Below are 16,608 nucleotides of genomic sequence, written 5' to 3'. Positions count from 1 at the left end.
TCAAATAATTTTTATAATGATATATTTATTATAATAATTATTTATAATATTCTAATAATATTTATTAATCATATTATTATTATTATTATTATGCTATAGTGATTCTTATATGATCATTTCCATATAATTGCCACATAATTATTAATTATTATAATAATATATATGCTTAATATAGCATGAAATCATTTTTAGAATAATATAATTACTATGATAATTCTTACATTAATCATATAAAAAATCATACTATTATTAAAATTTTACTAATAATATCAATATTCTATTATATTAAAATGATTCATGTCATAATCAATATTATAATATAAATATGATTGTTTTATAATATAATAGTATAATAATTATTCTCTTATAATAATACAATAATTTTTATCATGATCTTTATCATTATATAACTATCATAAATATAAAATAATTAATATAATATAATATGATCTGTAAAAATTATGATATAGTGTATAATCAACATATAATATAATCTTATATATATATATCACAACAACTTTATAGGATAACAATTTTATGATAAATTTATTACTGATGTCATATTGAATTATAACATAATAATATACGACTATTACTATAAAGTAATTGTTATAGTAATTATTATAAATTATAATAAATTACATAATATAATATTATTATATATCATGATATATAAATAATAACATTATCATCGTATTATATATAAATAGAAATATGTGTGTGTGTGTGTAAAGTCAATAGTTGCTCACTTGTTGGTCAAATGTATTAAAAATAAGTAGTTCTTTAAATTTTAAGGGAGTAACCTTATCCAGTCATTTGCAAGTTGCAGGGTTATCACACCTATCTGAGCATTATGAAACTAGATAGCTACAAATATATTTGCAATTGTCAATTATAGAAAATCAAATAGAAATATTTTTTGCATCTACAATTTCAACTGTAGCAATTCCAATTGCAACTGCAATACCTGTTGTAGCAATTGGAATTGTAGACAACCAAACGATCCCTATGTTTTAGTTGGTACTCCGATCATTTTAACTGCACGAATAGATACAACTTTTGTACTTTATTGCAATTAGAATTGCAAGTTGCAATTGAATCACAAGCAATCATACTACTACATCAGCTACTTGCAATTCCAATAGCAGCAATTGGCATTGCAACTCATCCAATCACAGGCACACAAATAACACATGCTCTAAGTTGCTTGAATAAAGGATTTGCCTTGACAGTGGCATCTACTCAATCTAGTGACGAGTGAAGTAGGTTTGATCTAGGGATTTGCTCCTATCAGATAACATTTGTGGCGCTAGCACTACTTCCTCACATTGCTCACTTCATAACTATGTACTATTTGGACCACCTATAAGACCTCTTTGAGGGCCAAGGAGCCTAAGTAGTAGCTTCTTCCAGAGAGAGAGAGACTGCTCATTAAGGTCATCATAATATTATAAAGGATTATGTTTTACAAGTGGCCACTAGAAGGAGTGGTAGACATAAAACCTACTCATCACCCTACTTCAGAGGTTCAAAGTAGTTTCAAGATGATTGATAAGCAGCTATATTAGCTCCTTAAGGTCTTGCTTTGAGACCATTCGGCATTATGGCACATAGTAGAACTTTTGTCGATAATAAAGCTTTTCCTAGAATAGCTTTTAATAGAAAATATTTGTTGTTTAATAATTACATTTCTAAAATGCTATTTGGTAACCAAACTGAAAAAGTATTTTTAGTATTAAAAATGACAATAAAAGATATTGCATAGTATATTCAATTGTCTAACCATTTGTACTATCAAAAACTATTAATTTATTTTAATATTTTAATATAAATAATATACTAAATAATAAATTTATTATTTATTACAAAATATAAAAATATTTTTATAATAATATTATATTATAATAATTTTTATAATATAATAATGATAATAATAAAATATAGTACAATACAACATAACATAATGTAACATAACATAACATAATATAATATAACATAATATAATATAATTATATTGTTATCATTTCATAGTACCAAATGCCATTATTATATAGTATTGTTAATTTATGAATTATTTTCCATATTTAATTTAAATAATATAATGAATAATTATGGGTGATTACTAAGTAACATAGAATATCACAATTGCAAACCGGATAGTTCTTGATTCTAACTAGAATATCACAATTGCAAACCGGGTAGTTCTTGATTCTAATGGCAATATAAATGTTTTGCTTGGTTCGCCTAGATACAAAATGACAATAATATTGTTCATATATCCACAATCATGATAACAACATAAACGTTCATCAACATTTCTTAATATCCATGTAGCAAGTATAAAATCCTAAATAAATAAATCAACGACTCATGAGAAGAGTAACAATACAATCATGTAAACTATTCAATCTCACGGTTATTCAATGTTTGACATTGTTCTATGCTTTCTTTCTTCCTATGATTCATCAATCTCTAAATAATCAGAAGAAATAGATCCTTTACATCATAATAAGTTAAACTCAAAATGCTTAATTATATGATTATGGTAATAAAAAAATATCAACTTAAATGATCATGGCAATAAAAAGTATATTGTATTAAAATTTTAAAAATCCATTTCTGAAACTCGAACCCGAATATCTCAAGAGCTTTTTTCCAAAGAAACGGCTTCCTAATGCACCTCAAGTAGAGCTTTTGCTCAAAACTTTCAAATTGAAATTTTCTCTAGCAGACCTTCTTCAGCTTTTGGAGTTAAAAAGTTATTTCAATTTTTTACAAAATACATCAAAACATCCAAGTCAATTTTTTCTTTAATTCACTTGTTCATCATTATGAGTCGTTCTTGTCTTAGCTCACTCCTAATTATTAAGTCATTATTAACTATTTTTCATGTACAAGATGTAAGTTGCACGTTAGGGCTAGATGGTGCTAAAAGCTGATATATGTTGAATAGCCTAAGCTTTTGGATATCATAGTTAGGTGACAAAATTTCAGCAAAAATAACTTTGATGACAAGAATGAACATCTGTTCTGAATTGTATTATTTACCTAACAAAAATTGGATATATGGTGTAGAAAACAAAACAATAAAACCAAGAATACATGTGCAGTTACTACATAACCCATAAAAGATGCAATAGCTAGCAAGTAATAGAAACTCCTAACTAGGGTTACAATTAGGTCAAATCAACCATGATCCAACTCAGTTTTGACCCAATTAAGCTAGACCTGGCACGATTTCTTGGACCCAAGAGTCCACTGTAAGTCACAAAGATGACCCACTTGAGAAAATGGGTTAGGTCTAGGCCATAAATTTTCTTCACCTGGTATAACCTGTAAACTGGCCAGGTCTAAAATGGGTCCAACAATACTATCATATGACAGAAGTTGCACTAGCAATAACAAACACCATTAGTCAATAATAACAACAAAACAAACAGATTACTAGTTAAAAATAAAGTATCAAAACTTCAGTCACAGTGCCCACAGCCTGCCATAATATAATGTAAATGGGAATAGCAAAAATGATGATAATAATAGAAAAGGCTAGTAGATGAAAAAATAAGTTAAATCGATTAGAGATCCTATCAAAACAAGTAACCTCAAAGTGATACAAGTAAGAAAATCATATTGCCATTGACTTTCTTCATTCTCTACAAACTGTTCCAAAAGCAAACAATAAAACTGGAATGAATAAATGCGTAAGAACATAAACCTAACCAGAGTCAATGATGGTTTTTAGGAAAGATTCCATTAAACTATAACCCAGGAACTACAATTTCTCACCAACTAATCTTTTTTTTCCCCTCCTTCCCCTCTCTTTCCATTTCCAATTGTTGTTTCGTAGCCCTCACAAACAAACTACATGATTGAAGAACATAAATAAATTCACAAATAAATTTCCCAGCACAAACAAAGCCCTGTATAAATTTTACAAAGAGATTGAAAGGTTTTACCCAGCCCATATCCTGTCCAATCTGTCAACACTCTTCCGTCCTCTGTCCAGTTGATCAGTGTTTTTTCTGGACTTGTCGAGGATATCTACACTCCTCCTGGACTTCTCCATATGGTCAAACGAGATTTTTAGTTTGTCCAGCTTGTCCATATTGCTATATTTGTAATCATGATTTCTCAGCTTTTCTGCACTAGGCCTCAGTTTATCTCTCCTATCAGTACTCTTCCGTGATGGTTCAAAACAGTCAGTGCTCCTCCTCGAAGGTTCAAACCGATCTGTGCTTTTTCTCCAAGTGTTTCTTTGGGATGGTGATTTTTCAACTGTAGCTATAAACTTCTTGAGGTGTCTGATGTACTCAGGAAAAAGTTCTAAATCACAGTGCTTACCCCCTTCAAGCCACAGCGGCTCATATTTCTCCTTACACAGTTCCCAAAGCTGCTTACCATGAGAGCAGTCCACAACATCATCTGATGTTCCCTGCACATCATTATATGGATGATTTTTCCCCCTTCTCTTTTAGTGTGTGTGCATGTGCATGTGCATGTGCATGTGCATGTGTCATGTGCATGTGTATAGAAAGATGAAGGTATAGAAAGATGGACAACTAGTAATTGAGAATGATGATATCACTATAAACTACTATTTCTTATAATACTCGCAAATAATCTTCAGTCAAATTGATGCACACAGTAACCACCTGACCAGGTATTTCAGACAAAATATTCTTTGCTTGACATTTGCGCTTAAATGATCCAGTAACAATGTGGATTAAGGTGCATTTGATTATGGGTGCAGAACTATGTGCATAATGATCACACTTCACCTAATATAATAAATTATATTTTTCATCCTACCCGATCCAACCCAAGCATGCTAACAAATCATTCATCAGTTAAATACTTGCCAATCGACTAGACCCATGAAACCCCAAAGCTGCCTGCTCCACCCTTGGCTCCACTTCTAGATTCCAAGCAACATTCCTTGACCTCATGGGAGCCGCTTACCTAGGTCACCTTCCTAATATTATTTCTTAGTGCACTTTAAACCCACTGTCCAGTTTACAAACCTTTTATCCACCCTGTGCCCTAGAAACTTGCTCTTTTTACCAAAACCGAAGATTAAGATGGAAAGATGCATTCTGAATTCAATAATATTCAATTTTCTTTCTCAAAATCTATCCCCCAACCTCAACCTCATAAAGTAAGTATTTTTCATGCTGGTTATCATAGTATTTTTTAGCTAAAAAGGAATTATAAAAAGCTATTTATATAAAGGTATATTTATAATACTTTCACCTTTTCTTACCTATTTCAACATGATGATTGAGAGTGAAGATGATGGAACCTCAATGAAAGAAGAGTCACAGAGGATCCATAACCTAGTTGGAGAAAAAGGTGGCAAGCTTTGATGTAGCATGGTTGATGACAGACTTACACAAAATACAAATATTAATCTTTGAGATGTCAAAGGTGGAAAGTGACTCTTACTAAATGCATTTGAAGTTTTGAACCTTTTGATTCTAACACTCAAAAGTTGATCAAGACACTTCCAAAATGAAGGATTGCATACTCCCCTTCTCATGCTGCTTATGCCATGTCAAGCTTCCTTCAATCCCTCAATTTTTCCAATGCTCACAACTACCTCGACATTTAGCATCTTCCACAAGCACTTCTATAACTTCTTGGAGTTTGCAGCCTGCTTGTAAGACATCTCTCAGATTTTTCTGTGATTTATGTATGCATCACTCATCTCCCCTTTAATCTCTCTTTTATTTATTTATTTTTTCTTTGCACCACTTAATAAATAATCCTATCCACTATTCTAATGTAAAAGGCTTCTTGGGTACACCATGTGGTTAGACCCAGACTTGTCTTCTACCAGCAAGAAATCCAAACCCACTTCCGCAATCCTGCAGAAAACTGCTCTATGGCTACACCTCTATGATAATACATGGTGGTCATTTCATCCATGCATCTTTTACACAGCCTATCTCAAGTTCAGTGGATCTAATTATCAAGAGGGGTTTGTTTTCATACTAGCCATATTGGTGGTAAGAATCCACCATTTGACACCATTGATGAAAAGAAGCAAACTGATTGGCTCTTTCTACTTGCACAATCATTTCCTCATCAGTGGAAATTGATTTCCATGTCAATGACTTAGAGTCTATATCACCAAAACATGTCATTCGCAATAGTATATGAAATTCCACAAGCGATCTTTGGCTCATCAAGGTGAATGCTCCATCCGGCAGTTTTATGACTTCATGCAGGCCCATTGCGTCAACTTGCTATCTAGCAAGGTGACGAGCCATCGCTGTAAGAAGAGGATTCCATCATTATGATCATTAAAAAATGACTTTTACTCCATGTCTTCATTCCTCTTGATTAGATTAACGACAATTACAACACACTGAGCCAAAACACCAGTCAGATTGAGACAGCCTATAAAGCAGGGAGGCTCAATATGCTGATACACTAGGAGGTTATATCCAGAAAGTCGAGAATTGGCATGAAGCCGGTGCTCCCAAACAAGCAATCTAATATCTGTATGAGTCCCACCAAAACCAGTGACCCTTTAGACCCAACAGCCGCCACTCATAAGTCTAGTTGAAGTAGAGAATCCAGTAATGACTACCACTGCATCATAAATTGTTTAGCTTCAACATATTCATAGTGACATAGACGGTGTGTCAAATCTACTCCAACTCTCTGACATTCAGAGTGCTATCAAGATAGCATAACATCTGGTTTTCCATAAGCATATAAAACACATTAACATCTGTTGTCATGTTCTGCAACATAACTACATTGATGAAGGTTTTTAAACTTATCTCAAGTTTCAAATTTGGCAACTTGATCAAACTTTTTGACTTAGGCAGTTTCAGCAATTTCTTGGAGTTTAGGAGTTTCAATCACAAAAATCAAAGTAAAATCCAAAAGAAATAAGAAACTAAGAGAAAAATAATAGATATCAAGACAAGCAATTTTGCATCATTTTATTATACCTTGAGTTATCTAAAATCATAGTTTGTTTAGTTTGACTCATCAAGAACCATCCTTCCATGCACTTTCTACCTATTCAAAAATGGCTTCATACTCAACACATGTGCCTAAACTAAAAACTTATAAATGAAGCAAAGATAGAACATTTGTAGGACTTTTCTCTATTTTCAAATATTTGGAAGATGAGAAAATAAAGAGAATAACAAGAGGATTGTTCAATAACAATTTGGAATTTCATTAATTCTTAAGCATGGCCTTGACAGAATAATGTCAATTAAAACATACTTAATAGGTCATGCAAACCAAAGTTATGCAGCCCCTCCTTTACTTCTAGAAAGAGAAGTAGTTCCATTTACGGGTGCAACATGGGTTGGGCTCCATCCAAACCTGGCCCTCCCACTCATTGGATAGGGTTGGGTCGAGAGTCTATAAATTTAGGTTGAGTTTGGGCTCAAAGATGCCAACTTGAACCCAACCCAACCTACTAAATAGATATATGTAGCTATGTTTCATATAAATTATTTATGTCTTATATAACCATATATATTTAGTCATAATAAACCATAAAACTGACCCAGTCAACCATCAAAATTTATGAATGGTTGTCATCTCAACTCAATAATACTAATCGAACAAAAACATCCCAAAATTTTTCCCCGTCTTAAAATTCCTACTAAAGTAAAACCAACCCGATTAACATGGCCCAAGCCAATTTGACTTGAGAATGACCCAACCCAACCTGAATTTAGCTTAAGATAAATATGGTTTTGTGCTAGAGGAAACCTAACCTAAGGCAAGGTTGTGTCGGGTTAGAGTTGGGAGATACAGAGGTTGGGTTGGGTTAAGTCTAGCCCTTAACCTGACCCAACCTGCACAAGTTGCAGTCTTAGTTTCATTAACTAACAATCTCTTTTATGATACAAAATTATGACGATTCTTCCAAAAGGTATTACAAGCACTTAATCACAAAAGCCATGTCAGCTATTTAATCAAATATAACAACAATATAGTTGTTTTAGAAATTGATACCACAAAATCAGTCCAGCAACAACTGTCATCTAGTCATTAGACATTAGCTAGCAGATCTACTATTGTATTACATCAGCAAGACATAGATTAGAGGTTGTCAAATGCTAATGTATTCAATGATTTAGTTATTTGGACATCTGTTCATAATCAAAATAGCAAGGTCATGAAAGATTAAGGAGGCTTTGTAATAGCGTCCTAACCATAAGGAAAGAAAAGAAATGACAGTTCCTGTTTGGTTTCCATCAAAACTGTCAAAACCCGCTGACACTGGCAAAAACTGATCAAAACCAAACCTTTCAATCAGATTACTCTCGGCCGATGCTAATCTGTTTGGGCAAAAACAGATGCATTTTAGCCAAAACTTAACAAACTTAACCGAAATGCTCACTATGGCATTCTTTTCAATCAAGAAAGGCTATGGTTTGCAAATTTCTTTGCAAACATCATATTCTTTAGTGACATCAACTTTATCCAAACTCTTGATGTTTGAGGGGGCTGAGGGTATTACCATGTACTTTCTTCCATACATTCCCACATCTACCTACCATATGTAGCCGTACATTTTCTCATGTAATTTTCCTTGTACAGCCTACAAGACCTATTTTGCACATATCATAAACAAGTTCCTCATCTATATATTAGGGATTAGACACCAAGAATAACATACATGCAAATTCAATATTTTCAACAATTTTCAGCAACAACATCTTCAAGGTTAAAAAACTTGGTTAGACGGAAACCATACTTAAAATGCAATTATATGATTTTGACATAACAGAATGGAGTTAGAATGAAATCAAACTCGAGTATAATTGGAGCATTACCACCCACAACCAACCCATTCTACTAAGGAAAAGGCTATAGTGATGATAACGATAAATTTGGAAGAAGCACCACATGTATATGAATCCACCTGACAATAATGTATATGCACAAGGTACAAGGTTGTTTGGCCAGTACTAGTAACAAAGGTAGAAGAAATATAAAGGATTTACACATGATATATACAATAAAGTAATACATAAACTTATTCCTCTACCCCTCTCGTCAAACTCAAGTTGGTTTATAAGTTGAGAAATATTAAAGAAGGAATTTGAAGCTTTGCATGGCAAGAAGGGCTAGCAACAATACCTCCAGGGTGGACAAAGGAACAGAAACACAGCATGACTAAATTCAGAGGTTCGAAAAGGAGCAAAGTTATAACAAAATTAAACTTAGTTTTTAATATGCCTGACCTCCCTGGTGCAATCACCCACTCCCTCAAAAAAACACCGAAATAACCAAAAAAATGCACCAACTATGGAAAAAAAAAAAGAAAACAAAAAGCGTTGTTCTTCAAATCAAGATATTCTCTGCAGCAAATTTAATTTGGGTGGATCTGGCATGTTAGACAACCAACTAGTGTGTTTAGTTGTTGTTTCTCTTGAAACACCAAAAGGAGGGTATATACTAATTGGAGACAGCATCACTGGGGCATAAGAGCCTTCTATGCGATATCTGAGGAAAGGCGGTTGTCTAACAAAGAATATTTTTGGATATGACAATTCCTGCTACTTGTCACTAGGATTCGAATGACAGATATGTAATCCAAGACCAACTAGGCAAAGATTGCTAAGTCAACTTAACAACATAAATATAGTGTCATCTTTATTATCATGCACTTATAGTTAGAAAACGATGTATATTTAAAAATCCATATTTGTTATATACTTTAATATCTGCAGTTACTTATTACGCTCATTACACATTCCAGACACTTTAAACTTTCATATGTATCCATAGAAGTATGTTTACAAATATACACATGAACACATACATACATTAATGTACACATAAATGAATAACCTTCTGTGATGCAAATATAATTTAGTTTTTCTGTATGTGTCTAGATTTTAGACAGGCCCACATAAGTCACCTACAGTCTAAAGGTATATCAAAATTCAGTATAGAGAAACCATCCATTTTGCATGTCATATCTGAAGGCCACAAAATACATCTGGTAATAGATGGCATATAGTTCTTTTATTCCTCACCAAATATTTAGTGTGCAATTCCACATCCTTAATACACACTTAACGTATTTTGTTGACAAAAATGAATGCCAGATTATAAAGTTTAGCTAAATTGATGGGGCACGATTTGTTGGCTGATGGTTTATAATTTTAACCGGCATGACTTGAAATTATTTTAAATTTACAAATTTGATTCCCAAATAGAACTAAATTAGCAAACCTATAAGTTTTCGCCTTTCCTCCTCCTCCAACATTTTCTTGACTTTGTTTCTTCTCTACATTTTCTTTCTCTAAATCCTCTCTTTCTTCCTTTCTCTCTTTTTCTTTGATTTCTTCCCTTTTTTTCTTTATCTCCACCGACAACGCTTGGCATCTGCCTAGTCAGTTAGCGATCCCCACTGTTAGCAGACCACCTGTCCATTAGGACAATAGTTAATAATTAGGTATCTTTGTTATAGCAACCTAGTAGGGACCAGCTACAGCCATGAATTTTGGGATTGCCAATCTAATGTAAAAAAGATGAAAGGTGGATAAGGAATACATGACTATAATTAAGCAAGTGGATCAAGTTGAGAGAAGCAATTTTGAAGAGTCAAACAATTATTCCATGTTAATGTTTTATTACATGAAACAGAAAGCAACTTTTTCCTCTGTTTTCCCCATTACAATCGCAAGAAGCTGCAACCAGAGGCATCTATCTATATTGGACAAATACAGTAGATCCGGATGAAAACTGGTAGACCAAGCAGAGGACTGGGGAAGGCGGCGGCCAGGTTGGCAAGGAAGTCTGCTGTCTGGTTTCCTTCACAGCAGATGTGCAAAGCCCTGAAAAGAGCAGCTATCTAAAGAATGATCACTTTTGATACTAAAGAGGGTTACAGATCCACAATATGACCTCAGCAAAGATGAAAACGTTCAAGAATGATATGCGATCCAACTAGAGTAAAAGAGACATCATTATAAGCATATTTGGGGTAAAATATCGGGATCTTATTTGTGCAGCATATGCACTTTAGGTCAGGTATGAACTCAATGGAATTGATCAAGATGAAAGTTCAGATTTGGTCTTACAAGTTTAAAGTGAAAAGGGTGAAATGAACAGAAATATTGATAAAAAAATTAAAGAGCATCTATGATGAACGAAACAGCCAAACACAGGCTAAAATGAAGGACAAAGACATGACCCAATGCAAAGCTCAAATAAATGACACAAGCTTCTGTTGGTTATGATCAAGATGCTAAATTGCTTTAGAGGAACTTGACTTCATTTCAATCCCTATTTATCCTATTTTAAACAGACCAAGAAACCTAGCATCTTCCTATGTTACCAGTACGTAGCCAAATGGAATAGACTTGGCACTTTGAGAACCTTTCAGAATAGAGTGAGCTGCCAACATATAGAGATAAGATTAATCAATATCAGAAAATATTCCTTATGTCTAAGGAGCCCTTTTTTGTGATACGGTGTAAGCTTAATTTTGTGTCAACATATATTTAGCAATAAAAAGAATACAAAAAAAATTGCAAGTAGCACCTCTGGTGAGCATATGCATTTAAAACCTTTGAAAAGAAATATACAGTGTAAGCAGATCTACTCACATGAATTATTAGCACAGGGCAATTGACCAATGGGATTTTGTCAATATTCTGGAAATAGATGAAATTCAAATGGTTATTCAGATGCATAAATAACACACACCATAACACATCAAGAAGAAACTAACATATCATCCAGATATTGAGGCAAGTATTAACCTTATAGATGTCGAACCAGTATGTACGTTTTACAGGATACATCACTCTTAAACCTGAAAGTATAGGGCTATGCAAAACAACAGCTCGTAAGTGTGGTAAACGAGTTGCCAAATCAACAGTAGGCCCACTTCCAACAGATTGGCCATAAAGGATAATCTCTTCCTCCTTTGCACCATAGTTCTCTTTAAGGCACTTATAAGCAGCTTCTATATCAGCATAAGTGTTCTGTTCGCTTGGCTACCAAGAATAAGTGAAAAGAAATTAGTTTCCAGTCTATCCATGTAATTTCATACTAATCACATGATGGTGGAAGACAAATTGTCATGAAGCGTATGTATAAGAAAACTGAGACAAACCTTTCCCGATGATCGTCCATATCCAGAATAATCATACCTGCATGAATGTGATACAATTGTCAAATTGCAAAGCATTACTACAAAAAGCATTAAGTGTTGATAAAATTAAATAGATACCTCTGGCAATTACACATCGTAAGTAATCTTTGTACGTTATGTGTTCTTTCTCGATATATAGATAGTTAGATGAGTCAATTTCTCATTCTTAATGCTAACTCTGCCTACGACAATAACCTAAAGAACAGTCAATTGTAGCCCAGTCGGTTGATGATTTCAAGTTTGATGAATTACAGTCAAAGATGGCTAAAATTTTAGTCATGCATACGAAACATCAAATAAAAGAACCCTCAATAGGCAAAATTTTATTTTCTGGAAAAATCATAGTTGGTTTTTTATCAAGGGGATTTTTGCACATATGCTGCTTAAAAGTTCCATATTCTTTTATTTACCATTCAATAAGTAGGAAGGCATATATGCACTTCCAAAAAGTTTTAAATGTGCTTGTATACTCATCTTATAACTTCTTTATTCTAACATTAATTGGGCTGGGTTAAAACTTAACATGCCAAGAACTGCTCCTTAATCATACACGACTTCTGAAAATTTTAAGGTGCACTATAAAATTATGGGTCAATGACATATATGTACTTTTTGATTTTGAGAAGCAAATATGCAATTATGCATTTTTGAACAGTAACTACGCAGAAATTGTTGAGGAGATAAAATATTAACAAATATGCGAAATTTCACATGGAAAATGGAATTTATTTTAGTTTTTGCATGAACAAGTTCCTTTTGTCTTTGCTGCGAAAACAGTCCACTTTGGAATTTACTCACTGTTATATCCCTGCTCTCAAGACTTACTAAAAGAACGCCCTTGCATGTGTGCAGAAAGGCATTGTACGTGTATTTGTTACCAATATTAGCACATCAATTATTACATTATCTAAAAGAATGAGTTCATGACTACTACAAGAAAGTCTTTGCATGTGCACGGAAAGGTAATATGTGTGCATTACTTACCAATATCTATGCATCGATTATTACAGTACCTATGAGCCGAGTGTGTGCATTCATTTCGGCAAAGGGCATATTTGTCAAATCCAAAATGGAACAATTTAGCAAAAACAATCTACCACTCAATAGCAGTGAACCCCTATTGCAAAAAATAAAACAAACTGGATTTTTTTCTAAATCTCCAACAATATGACTGATGTTACTTTTCTTCAGAATGTCATCTAACAAAATAGCCATGTATAATCGATTATTTGGAGAGACATATAGCTAATTTAGACTTTTGGGTGGGTATATATGTAACTATCACATTTTCATAACTAAATAACCAAAGAAAGCACATTCTACATGGACCACATGCAACAACCATTTATCAAATGCTCAATCTATTGCTGCATATACGTTTCGTCTACTGAAAAAGGATCATTTTGAGCACTTATGATAAACAACTACTTTATATTCCAGTCAACTTTGCAGCAATATCATGAACCTCAAAATCAGCTGTCCGCATCTTTATGGACCAGTATTCGTTTCAATATTTGCTACTTCACAATCATCACAGGTTAAGAAGAAAGCAAGCACTCCGCTCGCAGGCACTCAAAGTGCACTGCTAGGGTAATCATTGACCTGTTCATTTGGTCTATGCCTATGCCCCTTCATTAAATCCAAGATGCAGTCTGCCTTGTATATAATGGAGCATAGAAAAATACAGTGACTTCAGTTCTAATACTCAATATTAAAGTGGCAAAGCATTAGAGAAAGCCATGCAGGGAACTAGAGAAACAGAGAAAAGGGGGGGAGTGCGAGAGAGATTAACAGCAGCAGGAGCACAAAGCAAAGCAATTGCCAGTGCTAATAGGTAGAGAAAACAAGATGATAGTGAAAGAGAGTGAGAGATGTGAGAGAACAGCAAGGCTACAATGGAAATGGTGGACAGGATGGCAGTTCAAGAATGCAGCAGTGATGGCAAGAACTAGAGGGGTTCACTCAGCAAGAAAGTACTTTTATGGAAGAGAAAGATAGGAGGACAATAGGAGATCCTCTTTGTACAGCAAGGTAAAGGAATAGTCGCAGAAGCTTGCAAAGCAGCAGCAGAGGCAACAGTTGGCAAAGCAGCAGCTGCAGGGAAGCGGCCAAAAAGGGAAGGATAGCGGAGAATAAGATAAAGAAAAGAAGGTTCCAATCTAGACCCCTCATTTTCTAGCTATTTATAGAGGGCAGTCAATTTTTATAGTTTCATGCAGCTAAGCCGGTCACAACTTGCATCTGACAGAAGTGCAGATAAGCAGTCTGTCCATCGAGAAGGAGTGGTCTCTACCACAATTGTAGGAAATCCTCAATGAACTATATCCATTGCTTTTATGAATTTTAGTACCTGCATATATGAGTTTATACAACTTTATGCGTAGGGTATGGACAGGTGTGTATGTGTGCATTAAGGGTTTCTGGATCGATGGCCTAGGGTTTTCAGTGCTAAGCTTTGCTCTAGGCATTAGCTATCCAAATATAGGGCAGCAGTGGAAGTCAAAATTAATAGAATTATGCAATTTCCCCATCTTTGTTAAATTCGCCCCTTCAGTTCTTAAGATTAGAAAACTGCTCTATCCAAATTTAGGAGTTTTTTTTGGGTATCAAAAAAGTTGGACCATTTCTCAATTTGTGTCATCCTTGTGAGCCAGGCCTATGCTGTCTGTATTGTCCCAAGCTTATTGGATGTCTCCAAAGGGACAAATCTTCAATCAGATGGGATCACAGCAGTCCATAATTTCTTTTCTTAACAAACTAAACACTAGCTGCCCCTCTTCGCTGCATCACCACCTCCACTGCTCTCCTTTCCATTACTTCCTCTACCCCTTTCTTTCTTCTCTTCTACCATCTCCACCACTGCCTCCACCACCATTTCGCCACCATTATTTTGCTATCCGCCTTAGTTCCCACCACAGGAACCACCACTGCTGCAGCCCCAATCTGACCACCAATAATCTACTCTCCCTCTGATGATACAAGCTAAAGACCAGAAATTTCACGAGCTTAAGAACAATTTTGCTGCTTCCTAACAATGAAGAAAGAAAACTACATATAGAATTCCTAAATCGTCCTCAGAAATCAATCTTCAGCTACAAATGCAGGTGTTGACTCCAATTCACAAAGAATTCCACCAAAATCCGTAGCCAAGATAAATCATTTATAAAGGAATTCAGAAGCAATCGTCCAAAAAATCATTACCAAGTTGCAATCTTGTAGAGGGGAAACGCATCAATAATCTGTCTCTGCATTGCCACATATAGCATCATCACCTTTGACATAAATTTCTAGTTTTTTCCCAGATCCATCAAAAATATTCTCAGAAATCCCACTTCAGCCATAGATCCACCACAACAATGTCGATATTCATCACATTTTTCCTACCATACTGACTAACTCCGCATTCATCATACTAAAACGAACTACAGATACGGATGGTGGAATACACGAAGCACAAAACCCCTGTATATAAGCTTGTACTGCTAAAATCCCACTAAAAATCCAAACTTTTAGATAACCCAACTACCTCAATCTGCAACAAACCGAGCAAAAGAAGCAAAATCCACTCCGAAATTAAAATAAAAAATCAGAGACTTCTCCAAGCTAAAGCAAGGCAAGATTAACAAAAAAAACACAACATATCCTAAAACATAAGACAATTGAAATTAAAAGAAAGAGGCGAGATACCCCAAGAGGTTGACGCGGAAGTGGATGCTGAGCTCGATGAACAGCTCGTACATCTGGCCGAGATCGGCAGCGTTTCCGTGGGAGTACAGCAGAGTGGAGGCAGCCATGGGGTTGCGCACGTACACGGCGACGATCTCCGTCCCCCGCCGCGTCGGCAGCCGCAGCACCTCCACGTTCTCCCGGTGCGGGAACCGGCTCAGCGTCTCCAGCCCCGTCTCCTCGTCCCGAACCACCTCGTACGTCGGCGGGCTCGGCGGAAAGAACGCCAGCTTCGCCGCCATCGACGACGTCACCCCTCCCATTATTACTCCTACTCTCCCCTCACTTTCCCCCGCCTCCCCCCTCCCCCCCACCCCCCCTCCCCCCCGTTCTCAGTTTCCGTGGGGAGGAAGCGATGCCACAAACAGGATTCAAATCACCACCACCCCCCTCCTCTCTATCTATTACGAGAGCTTCTCACTTTTCTTCGCTTTGCCTTTTTTTTCGCTGAGAGCAGGCGCTTGAGAGGGACCGGCGACGCCCTTTCCGGCTACCCCTTTTCTTTTATCTCCTTTAGTATTATTAATTCGGTACTATAGACTGAGGGCTGTTGAGCAAAATGCTACAGAGACCCGAAACTGCTGGCCCAGGTGACGGAGAATGCAAGATGAATGACGTCATTTCTCACAGGGGTCCGTCAATGAGTCTGTTACTGGGTCCCGATGCATTAGTCTCTCTTATACGACCACGCGGCCCAAAGACTTTACCAAGGAACACCGACTTCTGATAGG

The 16,608-nt window shown here is 35.3% G+C and overlaps 1 protein-coding gene across 1 annotated transcript; it reads right to left on the bottom strand.

Moving 5' to 3' along the window:
• Nucleotides 1-3,608: 3,608 nt before the first annotated feature.
• On the bottom strand, nt 3,609-16,350 carry LOC103697071 (uncharacterized). The gene is made up of 5 exons (XM_008778846.6): nt 15,839-16,350; nt 12,113-12,149; nt 11,757-11,993; nt 11,601-11,648; nt 3,609-4,432 (listed from the first exon to the last, which is right to left on the bottom strand). The coding sequence occupies exons 1-5, from the start codon at nt 16,138-16,140 to the stop codon at nt 3,953-3,955; spliced, it is 1,104 nt and encodes a 367-aa protein (XP_008777068.1). The 5' UTR covers nt 16,141-16,350; the 3' UTR covers nt 3,609-3,952.
• Nucleotides 16,351-16,608: the final 258 nt, after the last annotated feature.

This window comes from Phoenix dactylifera, chromosome 4 (genome assembly GCF_051530095.1).
Source record: "Phoenix dactylifera cultivar Ajwa chromosome 4, Ajwa_hap1_PhDact_Kaust_v1.1, whole genome shotgun sequence".
NCBI classification, from domain to species: Eukaryota; Viridiplantae; Streptophyta; class Magnoliopsida; order Arecales; family Arecaceae; genus Phoenix; species Phoenix dactylifera.
The sequence above is the reverse complement of the archived record's forward strand: the minus strand, read 5'-3'. Positions and strand labels throughout refer to the sequence as shown.